Below are 20,346 nucleotides of genomic sequence, written 5' to 3'. Positions count from 1 at the left end.
AAATTCATAAATATTATTTCATTTTATCCTCTCAACAACCCTGGGAGGTAGGTGCTATTTTATCCCCATTTTATTGAGGCAGAGAGGGGTTAAGACCTGCCCAAGGTCATACATCTTAAACTCAGCTCTTTCTTGATTCTAGACACAGTTCTTTCTATGCACTGCACTAACTTGCAAACTTCCTTACCGCCACATGGATGGGGGCTTGTTCTAAAACTTGGGGAGCCAGCAGACATATCCCAGTAATAAATAGCAGAGCTGAGATTTGAATCCAGGGCTTCTGGCTCCCAATAGGATACATCAGCTCTGCTTCTCATCCTTTGCAATTACTTTTTATCTTGTTTGCATTGACTTATCTGCATTCAACTTGTTCCTGTCTCTCCTCACCTCCAGGAAAAGGTAGGCTCCCAGAGAGCAGGGCCTGTTTGTTCTTTTATCATTGTCTGTGGCACTGCCTCACCTGCTCCAGAGGAATTGGTAAAATATCGTTAAATTGGATTGAAATGACTTTCTCCTGGTTGCCCTGAGTTATCAGCATGCAGAAAAAGCTTTCGCGATACCTTGTTCTGATAAGACTTTGAGGTCTTTTTCAACTTGATGATTCTTTGATTCCCTAAACATCTGAAGATTGGCAAGAAATGTCAATGTCATCCTGGAAAGTGTATTAAATAAAATCCCAGATCTAAACCCATTCCACTAAGACTTATCTATGATCATAACACCTTCTGTGTATATTTTCAAACCCCCTCCATTTGGCATCTGAAATAGGTTATAAAGAGTAAATTTTAGAGCTTTTATTGCCCTCCATTTGGCTTCTGAAATACAGAAAAGAGCAAATTTTAGAGTCTTTACTCCTCATTATATGGGGGACCTTCAATAAATTATTTCAATCCCCTGGGCCTCAGTTCCTCATCCATAAAATGAATCCATAAAATAAAATAACCAAATGATCTCTGAAGTCTTCCCCAACCCCAGCTCTCCATCTATCCGCAATTCTATAAAATTTCATTTTCTCTTGGGAGAAGCACATATGTCCTTATTAAACTGTAAACTCCATGAGGGTACAGAACATCTCTTACCTAAGCTGTTCTTCCTTCTTCCCCAAGAGCTTAATACAGTGCTCTGCATGCTTAATGCTTATTGAATTGAAAAGAGAAAAGAATCATTTTTCATCTGGCAAACAAGTTGAGGAGCCCACAGGCTACAAACTAGGGTGTCTAATGAAATCCTTAATTTTTTTTAAAGAAATGCCAGTGAAAGTTCAGGAAGCGATAGTGCCGTCTTAAATTGGTCCTAGAATGTGTTGTTCCGATTGGTGTTTTCTGAATCACCTAGAGTGAGGATGGAATAGTTCAAAGTCATATTTAGTCCACCTCCTCCTGTGTGGCCAAGTGTTTGCTGATATTTGTTGTCACTTGAAATGGACCTGTTATTAAATGCTTTTTTCCCCCTTTATTTTTGCCACAGAATTTAGCCTACGAAATCATACTTACGCTAGGACAAGCATTTGAAGTGGCCTACCAGCTCGCGCTCCAAGCAAGAAAAGGTGGGCATTCCTCAACGCTCCCAGAAAGCTTCGAAAACAAACCCGCCAAGCCCATTCCCAAGCCGCGAGTTAGTATTCGCAAGTCAGTGGTAAGTAGGAGGGGGTTCCCGAGTCTCTAAAGCCACGCCTGGGCATATATGTATGCCTTCCCTTCCTCCCCTCCTCAAGAATCTGTGCTGTTTTAAAAATACCACAGATGTAGCCCATAATCCCCCCCTCACCACCCAGATCAGCTAGAAGGCAGTGGGCAGCAGGGAAAGGGCATTAGAATTGGATCCAACGCTTGGATTCAAATCCCAGCATGGCAGTTAGTACCATGCCTTGTATTATTATGAGAGATGCTTAATATCTGCTGAAGATATAGCCACGTGACCTTGGGAAAAGCAGTCTACAAGAGAGCACTTTATACTGCAGGGAAAGGAATATTGGTTCTGGATTGAGGAGAATTAAAATCAATTCTCACCTAGATTCCTCCTAGTAATAAACCTATAAGCCCGAGAGCCTTATTGGATTTTGCTTTCCACTTTTCCCTTGGTACTTGCCGTAGACTCAGTTTAATTTGGAAGATGATCACAGATTTAGAGCTAGAAGAAACCTCAGGAACCAGCTGGACTTCTTGGGTAATACTGAGGCCCAGAGTAGGGAAATGCCTTATAAAGATCATGGTCTCATAGGTCTAAAGCTGTAGGGGATCTCCGAAGCACTCTGGTCCAATCCCATCATTTTCCAGATAAGTAAAATGAGTTATAAGGCGGCTAAATCCAAGTCACAACATAAACGTCAAAGGTATAATTTGAAACTAGGTCCCCTCACTCCAAATCCAGCCTCTCCGTACCCTGTGCTGGTAAAAGCATCAAATATCTGGCTTCATCAGAGTAGCTAATGAATGTATTAATGATTGCTGGAGTGTACATGTATCCCCATTGCCTCACTCAATATCTGGCAGAAAAGTCTAGTCCTTTTCCGTCATATCTGACTCTTTGGGACCCCTTTTGGGGTCTTCTTGGCAGAGATACTGGACTGTTTGGCCATTTCCTTCTCCAGCATATTTTCCAGATAAGGAAGCTGAGGCAAACAGGGCTAAGTGAGTTACCCAGGGTCCCACAGCTAGGGTCAGATCTTCCTGAATCCAGGCCCACCACTCACTCTAGCTGCTGGCACACAGCAGGTGCTTAATAAATACTCACTGATTGACTGAATTGCCTTCTATTATCAGCATGTAGATAGAGGCATTCATTCTGGTTGGTATAGGTTGGAGCTTAGATATAATATTACCATGGACCTTCTCTTCCTACATGTCCACACACATACACGTGGGTATAAATCCACATATGAGTTTGTGTGTCCTGTACATATCTGTATACATACACATGGATGTGTTTCTGTTCGTATGTCTGTGTGTGGTAATGGAGCTGAGAATGCAAAGTTTTCGTGCTTATCCCTCCATGTTGTGGTAGATACACAGGATTGTAGAGCCAGGGCCTTTTAAAGAAACCTCAGACATCATTTAATCCAACCCCCCTCACTTTACAGCTGGGGAAACTGAGGCCAGGGAGTTAAGTGCCATGCCCAAGGTCATCCAGGCAGTGAGCACCAGGGCCAGTTCTCTTTCCATGTCTCCATACCACCTTAAAAATGTACAAGAACCAATTTTTCAAAGATTTCTCCATATAAATCTAAAACCACCACACGTCTAGAGGAAATCTAATATAAAAGATCACTGGTTTGGAAATCCAAGTATAATTGCCTCCTGTTCAGGATAAAACTCCCATCTCCGCACAAAGCCAGTGTCCACAGTGGGGCTGGACGTGCTTTGTAAAGAATGTTCAGTTTACCTAAGGGAGTTAGTCGCATCCCTACCACGCGGATGGGCAGCCTTTGACTGGCTGCCCCCAGAGCTATGGGGTGAGACCCATCAGCGAGTGTGGTCCTCCCCCTTCTCCACCAACCTTCCTCCGCAATGTTCCTCCCCTTCCCCAGCCAGTCCTAAAAGCTGTTGGGTGCCTCCTGACCCCTAAAGGCCTTATCTTGGTAAGAGCTGCACAGAGATGGGAATTGTTTCTCCAACTAGCAGCGTGGAGTTGTTCATAGAGAGCTAGGAGGATCTGGTTTCAGTAGGCAGCTTTCTAAAACTGTGTCCTAGAGAAAGTGCTGAATGAAATCCATTCTCTCCCCCCTCCCACCGAGGCATTTGGGGTTAAGTGCCCAGGGTCACACAGCTAGGAAGTGTTAAGTGTCTGAGACCAGATTTGAACTAGGGTCCTCCTGACTTCAGGGCCGGTGCTCTACCCACTGCGCCACCTAGCTGCCCCTGAAATCCATTCTAATATGAGATCTCAAGTCCACTCCCTAACAATAGTGCCGTTTAGTATCCCCATAGAGACAACAGTATAGTTCAATGAGGCTGGGGAGTGAGAGGGTGGTCCCATTACCCTGAGTCCAAATCCATTTTAGACATGCACATATTTCCCCTTCCCTTTACTTCTTTAATAAGCATTGGTATTATTCAGATGCCACCGTTATAACATGATCTACAGGATCTATTCTCCTTCTAAATCTAGAAGCCCGTTTGTGACCCTGATGAAGTAACTTAGCCCTCTGGACCTCAGTTTCTATAAAATGAGGAGTCTGGGCTGAGAGACCTCCGAGGTCCAGCTTTAAATCTACAATCGTCCAAACATATGGCGATCTAATAAAATCCCACATTTTACAGATGGTAAATGCAGTTTCAGTGATTTCCTCCAAGGTCATATGGATATCAAGCATCAGGTGTAGGATTTTGACCCCAAACCTTGAATTGACCACCTTTTCTACTTTTGAGGTCTTTTCCAGGTCTAAATCTATTCTATTCTCTAATCTTTGATCTAGACAACCAAGATCACCCCCCGCAGGTACTGCAGTTTCCCAATGGCTGCACATACAAACATATTCTCTCCCTCTCTCACACACTTTCCAAGCTTCAGGGAAAAGTGTTCCCTGGTTAGAGGTTGGCGATAATTAAAGATTACTGCTAACCCACCACGGTTCAGCTGCCTTTCGGAGGCCTTGGAGATGGATTGATAGATGATTAGCAAGTTTTCTGTGTGTTGCTTGGTTTTTCCCTTACACCTCTCTGCCCATTTTCACTGCTGGCTTGATAAAATTATTCATACCAAGTGCCTACATCCAACACTAATCGGGTCCCTTAAGACATCTTTCTGAGGAACATAAAAGATTGGGTGGCATAAGGGCTGATAGAATATTCATTGAAGGGCCTCCACCAGGGACGGTGAAAACGGAGGATGGAGATTGGTGCACATTCACAGCCTCAAGGTCCTATCTGCTGTACACACACACAACTGGTGTCATTGTTCACATTAATTTCCCTTGGCTCCCATTCCTTCTTGTTGAGGAAAATTTAGTTGCTCCTGAAAATATATATAATCTTCAGTGTAGCCTAGTAGGTACATAGCTCAAAATCTACTCTTAAGATTGCCAGATGGACACAAATCCCACAGCCCTGAAGCAGCAACACAAACCTCACAATAGCAGCAAATACAAAACGAACAAAGAATGACCTTGGTGAAAACTCCCCCTCGTGCGTGTGTGAGACTTGATTTGGAGGCTGTCGGAGCAATCAAGAAATAAGGCTGTGGATTGGTGATGAGAAGAGAACTTCAAAGGCAGCTATTCCAAGCCCCTCATTTTACAGATTGGGAAACTAAGGAACAGTCACCAAGTAAGATCAGGGATTTAGTGATGGGCAGGACAACAGAAACTCTCTTATCTAAATCTCATTTTCCAGATGAGTAAACTGAGACCCAAATTGGTTAACGAGACTTACTGGAAACATATTAGTGTCGAGAGCTAAGAGGAGCACCTAGTTTTTCTACTTTCTAGTTCTGGGAATCAGGGATCACAGGGTTGAAAGCTGAAGAACTTAGAGGTCATTTGGTCAAATCTTTTCATTTAATATCTGCAGCTAGTAAAGTGGCCACACCAGGATTCTAAACCAAGTCCCCCAAGTACAAATCTAGTGTTCCTTCCATTATGGCTCACCATATCCTCCTCCTACCCTTGCTCCTCTAAATGGCCAAGAGATGATACAGTGTTTTGAGGAACTGCATCCTCCTCATACCCCAACATACAGGAAATGTCACCAACCTGATATTGCCTTTTATAGCATTTGATTTTGATTTTTCTCTTTAGGTCTTTACTGAAATCTCAATTTGGAATAGAATTGGTCCAAAATTACATTTTTCAACATATCTCCTCAGATGTAGACTAAATCTTGATCTGCATGAGAGGCCTTAGGGGAAAGGGCCTTGAGATTAGAACCTGTGAAAACTGAGTTTGATTCCTAAATCTGCATCTAATCCAATATCTTTTATATTGGACATAGTAGTATGGCCTAGTGAGAAAAATATTGGCCTGGGCTTTAGAGAAGTCAGCCTCAAATCTCACCGCTGATACTCACACCTTCTGTGACTTTGGGCAAGATATGACCTCCCCAAGACTCGGCCTCTTTCTGTATAAAATAAGGGGGCTTGGATTAAATGAGCTTCAAGGTCCCTCCTAGTTCTACTCTATGATCCTATCATCCTAATCTCAAGCTGCTGTTTACCAGCTGGGCCAAATTGCTTCATTTCTCCTTTATTGTTGGTTTTTTCCCCAGTTTATCTGATTCTTTATTAACCCATTTGGAGTTTTGTTGGCAGATAGTGGAATGTTTTGCCATTTCCTTCTCCACTCATTTTACAGATGAGGAAACTGAGGCAAACAAGCTTAACTGACTTGCCCAGATCACACAGCTAGTGATTTGCCATTTTCTCCTTTTTTTATGGATATATATCTATATGTATTTAAAATTTTATGTTCAAAATAGAAAAAGAAAAAAAGATTGCCATGTGTACAGCAGAACAGTTGAGAAGATTCAAAATATGAGACAAATTTCCATTTCAAGAAAGCCTAACAAACATTATATATTGTGTTCAGAATCGTCCATTTTTTCTTTGTTTCCTTGTAAGTTTTCTTTTGTTCTCTGCTGTGCACTTTTTACTTTATTCTTTGCCATTTCCTTCTCCAGCTCACCTTACAGATGAGGAAACAGGCAAACAAGATTAAGAGACATACGCAGTGTCACACAGCTAGTGATTTGTCATTTCCTCTTTTTTGTTTTGTTTTTTTAAATTTACATATTTATTTAAAAAGAATACAAAACCAGAAAAAAGCAAAAAGGTGGGCAAAAGATTCCATGTACACAATAGAACATAAGAGAGGATTCAAAATATGAGACAATAAATTTCCATTTCAAGAAAGTCCATCTAATAAACACTATCCATTGAGTGTAGAACTGTCCATCTTTTCTTTGTTTCCTCGTAGATTTTCTTTTGTTCTCTGCTGTGCACTTTTTTTTTTAATTCTTTGGCATTTCCTTCTCCAGCTCATTTTAAAAGGAAACAGGCTAACAAAATCAAGTGACTTACCCAGCATCACACAGCTAGTGATTTATCATTTCCTCTTTTTTTTTTTTTTTGTTTTATATTTAAAACTTAAATACAAAATAGAAAAAGAAAAAAAAAGGATTCCATTGCAGAGGATAAGAGAAGATTCAAAATATGAGATGATAAATTTCCATTTCAGGAAGCCCATCTCATAAACACTATACGTTGCATTCCCTGTAGGTTCACTTTTGTTCTCTGCTGTGCACTTTTTGCCATTTCCTTCTCCAGCTCATTACAAGTTGGGGAAAATGAGGCACACGTGGGTTAAGTGACTTGCCCAGAATCACACAGCTAGTGAGAGCCTGAGGCCAGTTTGGACCTGGCAAAGATGAGTCCTCATGCCCTATGCACTCAGTGCCAACTAGCTGCCCTTCGTTTCTCTAGGCAGTTTCCTCTTTTGTACAAAGAAGGGCTTGGACTTGATGCCTTCTAAGATTCCCTTCCAGCTCTTAAATCCGAGATCCTTCCCCAAGCCTCAGGTCCCCATCTATCAAATGAGAACAACAGTCATACAAATTATAGGAATAGCAACAATTGCATTATTACGAGGTTTTCAGGTGCAAAGTGCTTTGTTTCAGGTGAGCTTGCTTCCCCTGAAGTAAAAATGCCCATGTCTTTGTTTTAAAGCAGATAGACCCTTCGGAACAAAAGACTCTCGCCAACCTACCCTGGATTGTAGAACCGGGACAGGAAGCCAAAAGGGGAATAAATACCAAGTATGAAACTACAATTTTCTGATACTAAACCGCCCTCTCGTCGTTGTTGTGCCTTGCACTCCAAGCAGTCACAGCCCAGCCTTCCTTTGTGGCGACTTTTCCACCCCGCCAACGGGGAAGTCTGCGCTGCTCGCGTGGCCTTGTCACTCACAAAAGGCCCCACGCACCAGCTTTTTCTGGCAATGTTCTTCCTGAACCAATGACCGAAGAATGCATCCAAGACTTTCCCATTGCAGTCCGTAAGAGGAGGGAGTTGAGAGCCCCCCACCACCATTTCCCATCCTTCTCCTCAGCCCTCCCCAGACACACACACACACACACATACACACACACACACACACACACACACACACACACACAGCATTTCTAGTGACTCTTGCCATTATTGGCAGTTTTAAAGGAACATCAGAAAAGATCTTGCACCATATAGTATTTGTAAACTCACTGAATTGCTATCTATCATTTATCGTAGGCAGACAAAAAAAAATCCCAATAATTGCCAAGAAATTCCATTTCCTAATTTCTATACTTGTGAGTTTTCTATGTCATCAGTTGTGTCATGATAGCCTATAAAGATAGCCTTTAATCCTATAGCAGAGTTAAATTTTAAGAATGGTTTAAAAAAAAAAGAGGAATTTATGCACAGATGTGTCTCTTGTATTAAATATTTTTATTAAAAGAATGTCTCACTGATGCAACAATAAGGAACAGAGGTTAAATGTTACAGGGTATTTCTGCTTTATTTTGCATAATGAAATCTTTGCTGCTCCCACTTTAAAAAAAAACTGGAGCAGTCATGGCCACGGGGGCACAAATTGCTCTGTGTAGGCAGAGAAACAGAACTAGGCGAGTCATTGCATTAAAGAGAGCTAGCATTGAGATGGAGGATGTTGCCGATAGCCGTGAACCCTGCAAATAATTTTTAAAATCTTTATGGCGTGTATTTAAAAACATACACAAACATACACACACACACACACACACACACACACACACACACACACACACACACATTCGGGACCTAGGGACCTTGCTATCGAGATTTCTGTGGTGGAAACTGTGTTTGAGAAGTGTTGATAAAATTCTATTGCAAAAATCTTTTTTCTAAAAAAAAAAAAAAAAAAAGCAACAAAATGAAACACATGCAAAAAAAAACTAAAAAGAAGAAATTCCAAAGTAATAAAACTTTTCTTGAAATGAACAACAACAAGAAAAAGAATTGACCATTTGCTTACTATTTGATGAAATAAAATTTACTTACATTTCTTTAAGGTATTTTAATTTTTTTAATGTCTCTGTGGAGTATTTGTATGATACCATAATGTATATTTATGTAGAACTGAATTATTAAAAAATACAGTACAATATCATTATAGACAAAACTGGCATTTTACTGTATATTGTTCTAACCAGTCAAATTGTGAATCATTTTGAAGTTCATTATAGCGATATTGATAAATTGTGTGGTTGTCTTAATGTTTTTTTAATTAATTAACCTTATTTTAAATCTAACTGAGCTGCTCAGTTATGTTCATCACTTGGTGAATGCCAAAGATGAATAACTGAACTTCATTTTGAACTGGTCATTCTTTGATTTAGTTGAATATGATTATGGCTCAGAGTGATACCAACTTTTAATACCGTTATTAAATTACTTGAACAGAAGAGTTCCTTGTACATATCTCGCCTATTCACTGTCGATATGTATGTAGTCACTTGACAGTAAAAATAACACTAAAAAAAAATATATGGTACCCAAAGGAAATTGTATAGAAGCTAAGCAAATAATAGCCTCATTGCAACAGAATCATATGTGTAAATATGCTTGGGCTTCCAGTTATAAATTTTGTAATTTTGTCATTATTTATATCCTATAAAAGCACACATAATAAAAATGGAAGTTGTACAGTCACTGATGCTTGGCATCGTTCTGTGCCTCCCACTCCCAGATTTGGGGAGCAGCAAAAATAAAAGCCCACGCCTGAGGGGTTCCCCTTGGTTCCGAGTTTCCTCAGACTCCCCTTCTTTGCTCTTTCTGCTCAGGCTGAGAAAGGAACACTGACACGCCTCTCTCTCTCTCTGTCTGTCTCTCTCTCTCTCTCTCTCACCCTTGAATTAGAACCCACAGCCCAAATTGGCTCTGTATAGTTCCCCCTAAAAGGTGCATTCCCAAAGGCTGTTCTCTGCCAAATAAGGTGATGGGGACCCCACTGGGTAGTTCTGTGGCACAGGTAGGCAAGTTTGGCATCAGAAAATTGCACTGGCACTCATAAAACTCGCCATTTTATTTTGAACAAGATGGATCAGAAAGCTTTAGGGTTCTAGAACTAGAAGGTATCTTCAAAAGGCCAGGGATTTCAGTCCTCTCATTTTACAGATGGGGAAACTGAGGCACCCTTAAGTGACTTACCCAGAGGGTCACATGGCTGATAAGAACCTGAGGCAAGGATTTAGGAAAGGACACAAAATGACCCTGAAAGGCAACCTTCCTTCCAAGACTCACTCTCCACCCTCCCTTCAACTTTTTTTTTTTTCTGGAATCAATTAATCTTAATTAAACTGACTAACCCCCTTTAAGGTGGGCAGGCACGCAGGAGAACACAGCTTCAAAGAGCCTTCCTCAAATCACTATTATAATCAGAGATTTATCTCTGATAGCTGGGACCTACAGAAGAAAAGACCCCCGATACTGATACTGTCTCTTTTCATTCCTTTAACACACATTTATTAAGCACCTACTATGTTACAGGATCATGAGTGTAACTGAAAGGGACCTTCAAGACCATGGAGTCCCCTCCCCATTTCACAGATGGGGAAAGTGAAGGGACTTGCCTAGGATCACACAAGTGGACAGAGAACTTAAGAGTCATCAAGTTCAATCCTCTAACTTTACAGATTAGGAAACTGAACCCAGGAAGGTTGGCTTCCCTAAGGACAGATGATAAAGTGTCCGAGGTGGGATTTGAACCAGTCTTTTGGTTGTAGGAAGGGAGGGGGCTTGAATTTGAAATCACTTACAAATCTAAATCTATAGTCCTATGATTATTTATAAAAAGGAGATAGGAAAGCCAAGTGAGTGGTCACCAAATCCTAAAACACCAATGAACAAAACACATCTAGAGTTCAGACACTACTGTTCTTTCTCAGACCATATGAAACTAGGGTAGGCCAGCCAGTACTTTGCTGTTCAAAGGCTTGTGTCTTTCAACAATATAGAAAGAGCTTTGAGAAGTCACTCTGGCTAGCGAGGTGCTAAACTCAAACAGGAAGATACTAGACAGCAAACTTCCCAGGTAAGCTCACTACTGCTCACTTCTCCCCAAATCACAGTTTGGGCAGTCTCTGTCACCTCCCTTCCAACTGAATCTAGGTATATTTGAAGCTACTTCACCCACAGATAAAAGTTGCTATTTAGGGCTACCTCTGAAGAAAAAAGGAAAATTAATGAGCAGTCTCTTAAGCATAATTTTCACCAATTTTACCAACTGGCAGAATACCCTCCATCAAAAAATACTTATTTAAGTACCTACTATGTGCTCAAATGAATTTATAAGTAAAAATAAAACTCTACCTTCAGTAAGGTTACATCCTATCTCATAAGACATGTATACATAAAATTATATTTCCATTAATCAATAAACATTTCTTTTTTATATATATACCTTTTTATTTACCATATATATGCATGGGTAATTTTACAGCATTGACAATTGTCAAACCTTTTGTTCTAATTTTTCCCCTTCTTCCCCCCACCCCCCCCATAATGGCAGGTTGGCCAATACATGTTACATATGTTAAAGTATAAATTAAATAAAATATATGTATACATGTCCAAACAATTCAATAAATATTTCTTAAGCACCTACTATATGCTAAATGCTGGAGATTCCAATACAAAAAAAAAAAAAGCAGTCCTTATTTTTAGTAAGGTTACATCCTATCTAAGAAGACACATATACAGAAAAGTATCTTTCAATCAATCAATAAGCATTATTAAGTATCTATCAGGTACCATAATGAGATTCCAGCACATAGCACAGTGGGCACTTAATAAATGCTTAAAAATACAAATGTGAGTTCAAATGTAATCTTTTTAAGGGCAGAAATATTGTATTATCTAACTATCAATTATCACTATGAAATTGATAACTTAAAAGTAACATATTTTTTAAATTTGATCTACACAGACTTATTCCTTCTTTAAAATTAATCATTACAAATTTAGCATTTGGGAATAATTTGCCAATCATTTTCTAGGCAACACAGAGACAGTGGAAGTCTATTTACTTAACTCAACTTTCCATTTTTCAATTGCATTATGGACCAATGACTTCATAGTCCTTTTCAGTTGTAAATTTGAGATCCTATCTTCCTATTCACAGTATCTAGATGACCTTGGGCAAATAATTTCATCTGTGCCTCAGTTGTAAAATGAGACGGTTGGTCTCCATCTCAAGGGTCCATTCCAGCTCTAGAGCCATCCTACTTGGCCATCCTCCCAGGCCATCCTCCTTGCCCTGCTGTTCCAGGCTGCCCCTCCAGTGCCTCCTGCAGAAAAGTTGAATCCTGTATTTGACATAGTTCCATGCAAATGGCCCAGTCTAGGCCAGTCTAGAGAAAGTGTAAGGGAACATATTGAGTGTCCTTAGAAGCCTGAAGGCTGGTTCTCATTGGATTCCCTCTGATGTCTTTGGGGCCCTAGACCCATGAGTCGGAATTTGTTTTGATGACTAAATTAAGCCTAGTGCATGATATAGCGAGCTGTTCTTAGATCACTACCTAAAATGAATGAACATTCCATCTTCATTAAAGATTGTCAGTTGTTTTCAGGCCAGCATATGGACAGCTCAGCTAATGCCACCTGTGATCCATGCTTAGGGGATTATACTGACTTTGATCCAGGCCTGAATTTCTAGAGCCAAAATCTGTTTACATCAAGTCTTAGGTTGCAGGGAGTTAGAGAGAAAATAAATAAAACTTTGCTTAAAAAAAAAAAAATTAAAAACAAGGAATGTAATATTTTACAAGCTTTAGAGCTGAAAGGGACCGTAGAGACTATGGAGTGACACACTTTTGTTTTACAGATGAGGAAATTGAGGGTAACATTCTTTCCACTATTCCACTCTAGTTGTCCTAAGTTTTACCTGCAAGCAAAAGGGGAGAAAAAAAACCAAATCCAAATATTTTACTCACTAATAAGCATTATTTCCCAATAATCTCAGGTGAAAGTCCTTATTCAATTAATTAGCATTTATTAAGCACCCACTATATGGTGATATAAAAACAAAAATGAAAAAGTTCCTGTACTCAAGGAAGGAAGAAAGGAAACAAGCAATTATTAAGGTACTCTCATATACCAGGGAGTATCAAGCATAAAGTGCTAAGCACTTTATAATAAATGTTAGTAATCTCCTTTGATTCTCACAACTCTAAGAGGGAAATACTGTAATATGCCATTTGACAGAGGAGGAGGAAACTAACTGAAGCGGGCAAAGGTTTGCTCAGGATTGTACAACTGGCAAGTGGCCGAGGCAAGACTCAAAGCTGGGTCTTTTCTGCCTCGCGGCCCAGCTAGCTTTGCTGCATGAAGAAGTTTGCATTCTAAGCAGGAGGTAACATATTATTATATAGGTATCCCAACTACACACAAATTAGTAACAGAGGCAACATTAGTGGTTAGTGGGAGCCACTTTGTAGCATAAAAGACTTGACTGGACTCTTGAAGGAAACTAGTCTTTCACATTGTTACTGATTCAGTAAGTGTTTAGGGAGCCTAGCAATGTCCCCGGTACTATGCTATAAACAGTAAGGTCTGAGGGGCAGCTAGATGGCTCAGGGGATGGAGAGAGCAGCGGTGCTCGAGTCAGAAGGACCCAAGTTCAAATGTAGCCACAGACACTTAATGCTTCCTAGCTGTGTGACACTGGGCAAGTCATTTAACCCCAACTGCTTTGCAAAACAAAACGAAATAAACAGTAAAGGTTTGCTATATACTGAAGCACCAAAGTTACAAAGAGAAACATGGACCAATCCCTGCCCTCAGAAAGCTTATCTTCTAATGGAGGGATAGAACATGTAAACAAGTGAATTTACATACATTTACACATAATTTATATACATATGTACAAATACATATGTATATATACATATATGTGTACATAGATATATATATATGCTTTTAGAAACTATTTTGTATAACCCCAATTTATATATTATATATGTAATATATATAATAGAATCAAGGTTATTATATATATAAAACATATGTGCATATATTACATATATAACATATATTCATATATCATATATTATTACATGTCATGTAAACATATATTATGTCAATATATTCATTATATTTTATATCTATAATCTCATATATAAATTAGAGTTACATAAAGTAGTTTCAATAGGAAGAGAACACTAATGGGAAGGGGAGAGGATGATATTGAAAGGTCCCCTGTATAAGACAACACCCGAGTTGTCCTTGGAAGAAATCTTAAGGTTTTAAGGGAGGAAGGTGAGGAGAAAAAATATTTCAACCTGAGCTGGAAGAGGGGTGGTCTCAGTTCAAAGAAACAGTGCCAGGAGATAGAAAAGCATATAAAGGAACAGCTGGCAGGGCAGCTTAACTGGAACAAAGAATGGAAAGGATTAATATGAAATAAAATAGGAAAGGTAGGTAGGAGCCAGATTGTAGGGAATTTGAAAATGCCAGGTGGAAGACTTTGTGCAAAATTTTAAGTATCACTCAATATAAGTAAGCCACTTGTGGATACAAAGGTATATGCAGCCAAACCCTATTTTCAATTTTTCTGGAGACAACAGACCTATGAGGAACTCTTGGTGTGTAGATTCCCTCCCCCAGTGAGGATCAGTAGCTTCTCTACTATCTTGGATTATAGATTTGGAACTAGGAAGTCAGTCTTTCCCTGCCCCTTACCAGCACAGGACTGCCGAGTTCTGTACATCACATCCTTCTGCTTCTCAATCCAATAATTTAATGTGGGGGTGGGAGGGAATACACACACACACAAGCACGTAATAATATAACAAGTACAAAAAGAAAATCCAAGGAAAGTTCTTTGGGTGATACAAAAGAAGAAAAGGTCATTTTCAATGAGGAAGTTTTAATGAAAGAGATTAACAATCAAGTTGGGCCTTGTAAGAAAGGAGGAATTAAAATGGGTGGAGTTGGACTTCAGTCCCGATGTGAGCAAAGCCTCAGAGGAGGGAGGTGGTAGGGCGGGGATGGAGAATCAGGAATTGGGAATAGTCTAGTCTGGCTTAAGTAACGGAAAGGGGCTGGCATGTATAAGACTGCAAAAGACGACGTGGAGGTGGCTTGTGGAAGGCCCTCGATATCTAGCTCAGTAACTTATGCATGGCCATTTAATAGTTACTGGGGAGGCACTGGAGGTTCTGAGTATAGGAGGAATATGTTCAGAGAAGGGACGACGGAAGATTATCTAGGTATTAGTGTAAAGGACAGACGAGAGGAGATATAAACTGAAGATCTTCCAAAGAAGGGGTAGGCCGAGATGCCTCTGACATCTCTTCCAATATTATATCTATGGTACGTTTATCCTAAGTCACTTAACTTTTATGGGCCTCAGTCACATCATCTGTAAAATGACTAGATTGCCCCAAAGGTTTCTTATAGTTTCAAATCTAAGAACCCATCATCCTAAGAAGACATCTACCATGGTCAAACCACATCTTGAATGATGTAGCCAAACACTCCACTTTATTTTATTTCCAAAAGAAAATATAAGCCAAAAATTTTTAAGCCAAGAAAAATAAAGTTTAAAAATATGCTTCTATCTGTATTTAGACTCCATCAGTTCTTTTTTCTGAGGTTGGATAGCAATCTTCATCATAAGGCCTTCAGTTTTTCCTGAATCATTATATTGCTGAGAAGAGCTAAATCATTTATGGCTGATCATCCTACAACATTGTCGTTACTATGTAAAATTTTATCCTGGTTCTACTCGTTTCACTTTGCTTCAGTTCATATAAGTCTTTCCTTGTTTTTCTGAGATATCTAACATTTCTTATAGCACAATAGTATTCCACCACAATCTTATGCCACAGCTTGTTCAATCATTTGCATACTAATAGGTATCCCCTCAATTTACATTTTTACCACCAGAAAAGAAAGGCCATAAGTATTTCTGTACATCAAGATACTTTTTCCTTTTTTTTTCCTCTTTGGAGACACAGACCTAGCAATGGTATCAATAGGCCAAAGGGTATTCATGGGTTTTTTGTTTTGTTTTTTTGCTTTTTGCTTTTTTTTCTGAGGCAATTGGGGTTAAGTGACTTTCCCAGAGTCACACACCAGATTAGAACTCAGGTCCTCCTGACTTCAGGGCTGATGCTCAATCCACTGTGCTACCCAGCTTCCCCTATTATTCATGTTTTTATAGTCCTCTGAGTATTGTTTCAAATTGCTCTACATAATGGTGAAAAATCAGTTCACAACTCCACCCACAATGTATTAGTGTCTCAATTTTCCTACATGCTCTCCAACATTTGCCACTTTCCTTTTCTATCCTATTAGCCAATCTAATAGGTGTGAGGTAGTACCTCAGATTGTTATTGATTAAAGAAATGCAAGTTAAAACACTCCATTTTAGAAAGAGCATTGATCATATGGAATACAAAAGAAAGGGAATATTAGGCTATGGCCTTCAAGAATCTGAAGGATCATCACAGGGAAGAGAAATTAGCTTTCTTTTTGGTCACAAGAAAACAATCAGAAAAGCAACTTAAGGATGTTTTGTTGTTCAGTCATTTTTAATCATGGCCAACTCTTCATAACCTCATTTGGGGTTTTTTTGGGTAAAGATTTAGAGTGGTTTTCCATTTCCTTCTCTGGCTCATTTTGCAGATGACGAAACTGAGGCAAACATAGCTAGTAAGTGTCTGAGACTATATTTGAACACAAAAGATAAGTGTTCTCAACTCCAGGACCAACATTCTATCTATTATGCCACCTGACTTAACTGCCCGAGCAATAGTTAAATTGCTGAGAAAGCGGGGACTTGCATTAGTAGAAGTTGTTGTCTATACAGCCAGGTTGTGATTAGTGTGAAAAATGAATCCTGTGAAATGGTTGTATTCATATTACTTGAAGTTACAACTATGTAAAATATGGTCATCGGTTGTAGTCCAATGGAATTATGCAATGTGAATTTGAATAATTCTATGGTTTCATTATTTGCACTGATCAAAACCTGACTGTACTAGTAAACTAAGTCTAGTCCATCTCCTGTAGGAAAAAAAAATTTGATTTGTTGTACTTGGTCCCAGAGGGAAGAATCAGAAGCAGTTTGGCAGAATTTGTAGAGAACAAAAGATGGAAGAAGTAAATCTGGGCCATTTTTGTTTTTATTGACCTATAAAGGGAGCTTCTGCTGAACTAGATGTGCGAGGAATTACCGAGTCCAGATTAAACTCCTTCTGGAGCTGATAGTGACATAAGAAAGGAACACAAACTATAACAACATCTATTAAGTGCATTAAAGAACAGAAAAGAAGGTAGTAGATGAGATCTAATAGATTAGATCACTGCCATAGAGGAAATCAGAGAAGATTCCTATAAGAAATAGCATTTAAGTTGGACTTTACTGAAGAAAAGGAAAGTATTAGAAAGAAGGCAGGGGAAGGAACCAGAAACAAGACTTCATTATCACCTTCCAGCCATTTCCAGACCAATTCACAACACTCTAAGCTTCCTCCCTGTTCTCATATCCCTCCCATCAAATACTCAAATCACACCCCAAGAACCACCTTGGGCTTATTATAGGTGACCTTGAATCCCGTCTTGCACAGAATGAGGCTTTCAAATCACTCGTTGGCCTTTTCCAAGCCAGACCACGCTGAGTGTATCCCAAAATTCACTCTCCAGTCTTTGAATTTCTTTGTGCTGTCTGTATGAAGATTGTCTTGTTTGCCTGTATTCACATCCCTAAGCACAGTGCCTGGTATATAACTGTTACTTAATAAATACCTTATCATTCATTTGTTCATTTATTCATTCATTCACTCCAGACATAGTGGGAGAAGAGGCACAAAAGCAAGAGTTCAAGCTGTTTGAGACACCAAAAATATATCAATTCAATCATCTGAGTGTACAGTGCTTTAAAAGGAGCAATATCACAGAATTTGAGTTGGAAGAACCCTCAGCAGCCACCTACTTCAACTTGTGTCCCCCCAAAAAAGAAAAATCCCCAGGATACTGCCCATCCATTCTCTTCTTGAAGCCCTCCCATGAGGAAAGGGTCACATCTCCCCAGGTAGCCCATTGCACTCAGAGATCCCTCTTATATAACAGTTGTTCCTGGCACAAAGTTAAATACTGGCTTCTGCAGCATTCCCATCCCCCCTTGCTTCTGGTTCTGCCCTCTAAGACCAAAGGGAACAAATCCACTTCCTCCTCCATATGACAACCATTCAAATATCTGAACAGAGCCATGCTGTGCCCCCCAAAACTGTCCCCATTTCATCAGCAAGTCCTTACGTGATAAGGACTTGAGGTTCTTCTCCATCCAGGCTGATCTCCTCCAAACACTCTACAGATTTTCAGTGTCTCCTTAAACTGTGCAGCCCAGAAGTATAAATGTCCCTTTCTTTCTCTGTCTTTTTGAATGGCAGTCTTAAGATAAAAGTATCAGCTGGCTAGGAGCTGGAAGGTGCTATAGCGAATAGAGCACCAGACCTGGAGTCAGAAAGACTCATCTATCCGAGTTCAAATCTGGTTTCAGACATTTACTAGCTGAGTGATGATGGGTAAGTCACTTAACCCTGTTTGCCTCAGTTTATTCAACTGTAAAATGAGTAGGAGAAGGAAATGGCAAACTGCTTCAGTGTCTTTGCCAAGAAAACCCCAAAGGGGATCAGAAAGAATAGAAAACAACTGAGTGATTGTGTAAAGTCTTGAAAGTCAGGCAAAGAATGACATTTGGGGATGGTAATCTGAAGAAGCATCATGGCCAAGGAGAAAGAGAGCAAAGACTCCTTATTGGAATCAAGAAGGCCCAAGTTCGAATCCTGTCTGACATATTATTATCATTAACCTTTCTAATGTCCTCAGAAATTAGAGGATTTTATCCTCTAATAATAGATAAAGATATCTTTATCTTTTATAAAGATAGTTTATCTTTTTAGTATCATGGTTCCCTTTCAGGGTCTGTTGACAGACTTCTCAGAATAATAAGGAAACCATCTATATTGAAATAGCATTATTTTTTTAAAAATGATACCACATCTGCCTGTCTAGCCCCAAAAGATATGCAGCCATTCATAGACTAGGGCTACCACTGCCTGGTTTAGGAACACTACCCTGCTCTACTTCTAACATAGGAGATTGGGAGTAAAAGACTATATTAGGATAGTAGCAGTGGAAATTGAGATGCAAAAGATGTCATAGAGGTGAAATTGTAAGCTTTACTAACTGGGAGAGAGATGGGTAACAGATAATGCCAAAGTTGCAAATATGGTTGAAGTGATTAGTTTTAATACCACAGAGAGAAACAAGATTTAGGCAGGGAAGATAATTAGCTTAGTTTGGGACATGTGGAATTCTTGGTGTTAAAGGCAAGTTAAGTGCCAAGGCAGCTATGGATGACACTGAAAGGGAAGGAGAGATGGGATAATAACATGAAGAAATAGAGAAGTAAAAGGAAAATTTGAGTAGATCTCTGCATATTGATGGCAGAGTAAAAGAAGGAGAAAAAGAGGAGCAATACTTAAGACAGCAACTGATAGAACAAGACAACCAGAGGTGGTGCAATCAAGTTTTCAAAATGGGTGGAACAAAAAAAAAAAAAAAGTATTAACCCTGGAGTCCAAAAATCAATGTTCAAATCCTACCTATGTGACCTTGAATACATCATTTAATATTCTTCAACCTCTGGATCCTCATTTATAAACACTTGGATTCCAGAAAGCAATCTGAAATTGTGTTCCAAAAGCAATTGGATCCCAAAGAGATCTAAGAGGGAAAGGATCCCCATACACAAAACTATTTCTTACAGCTTTTGTGGTGAAAAGAATTAGAAACTGAAGGGATGCTCATCAGTGGGAGGGGGGCAAACAAGTTATAATATATAAATGCAAGTTAGAAGTGACAAAGGGAATGGTTTCAGGAAATTCTAGGAAGACTTTTATGATGTGAGCAGAACTAGGAGAACAATTTATACAGTCACAACATTATCATGATAACCAACTTTGAAAGGCTTTGGAACTCTGATCAACACAATGGCCAACCACAATTTCCAAAGGCTTCATGTTGAAACCTACTAACGTCCGTCTCCACAGAAAGAGTGGGTAGCCTCAGAGTACAGATTGGAGCATATTTTCTTTTCTTCCTTTTCTTGTTTTTGAACTAATGCTAGTATTTGTTTCACATGTCAATACATATTTTTAACGGGTTTTGTTTTTCCATGTTTTTTCAGTGGGTGGTGGATGGTGGAGGGAAAAAATTGAAACTGAAAAAAAAAAACCTGAAACTGAAAAAAACCTGGATTTAAAAAAAAACAGTTTTTAAAATTAAGGGCTTGAACCAGGTGGTCTCTGAAATCCTTTGCTAAGGAAAAGG

At 39.4% G+C, this 20,346-nt stretch overlaps 1 protein-coding gene across 19 annotated transcripts in view; it reads left to right on the top strand.

The window, feature by feature from the left end:
- The window catches only part of ANKS1B (ankyrin repeat and sterile alpha motif domain containing 1B), a 1,348,742-nt gene that overhangs the window by 1,314,788 nt on the left and 13,608 nt on the right, over positions 1-20,346 (top strand). For 10 of the 19 annotated variants that reach the window (XM_074267163.1, XM_074267168.1, XM_074267170.1 and 7 more), the window contains 2 exons: positions 1,468-1,635; positions 7,657-10,642. In XM_074267163.1, the coding sequence (XP_074123264.1) occupies positions 1,468-1,635; positions 7,657-7,767 (279 nt within the window). In that variant the 3' untranslated portion in view covers positions 7,768-10,642. Of the gene's footprint in view, positions 1-1,467; positions 1,636-7,656; positions 10,643-20,346 lie in introns of those variants that run through there. The other 9 variants (XM_074267171.1, XM_074267162.1, XM_074267158.1 and 6 more) reach the window with 5 other exon arrangements.

This window comes from Sminthopsis crassicaudata, chromosome 5 (assembly GCF_048593235.1).
Source record: "Sminthopsis crassicaudata isolate SCR6 chromosome 5, ASM4859323v1, whole genome shotgun sequence".
Lineage (NCBI taxonomy): Eukaryota > Metazoa > Chordata > Mammalia > Dasyuromorphia > Dasyuridae > Sminthopsis > Sminthopsis crassicaudata.
Note: the sequence above shows the minus strand (reverse complement) of the source record. Positions and strands in the feature narration are given on the sequence as shown.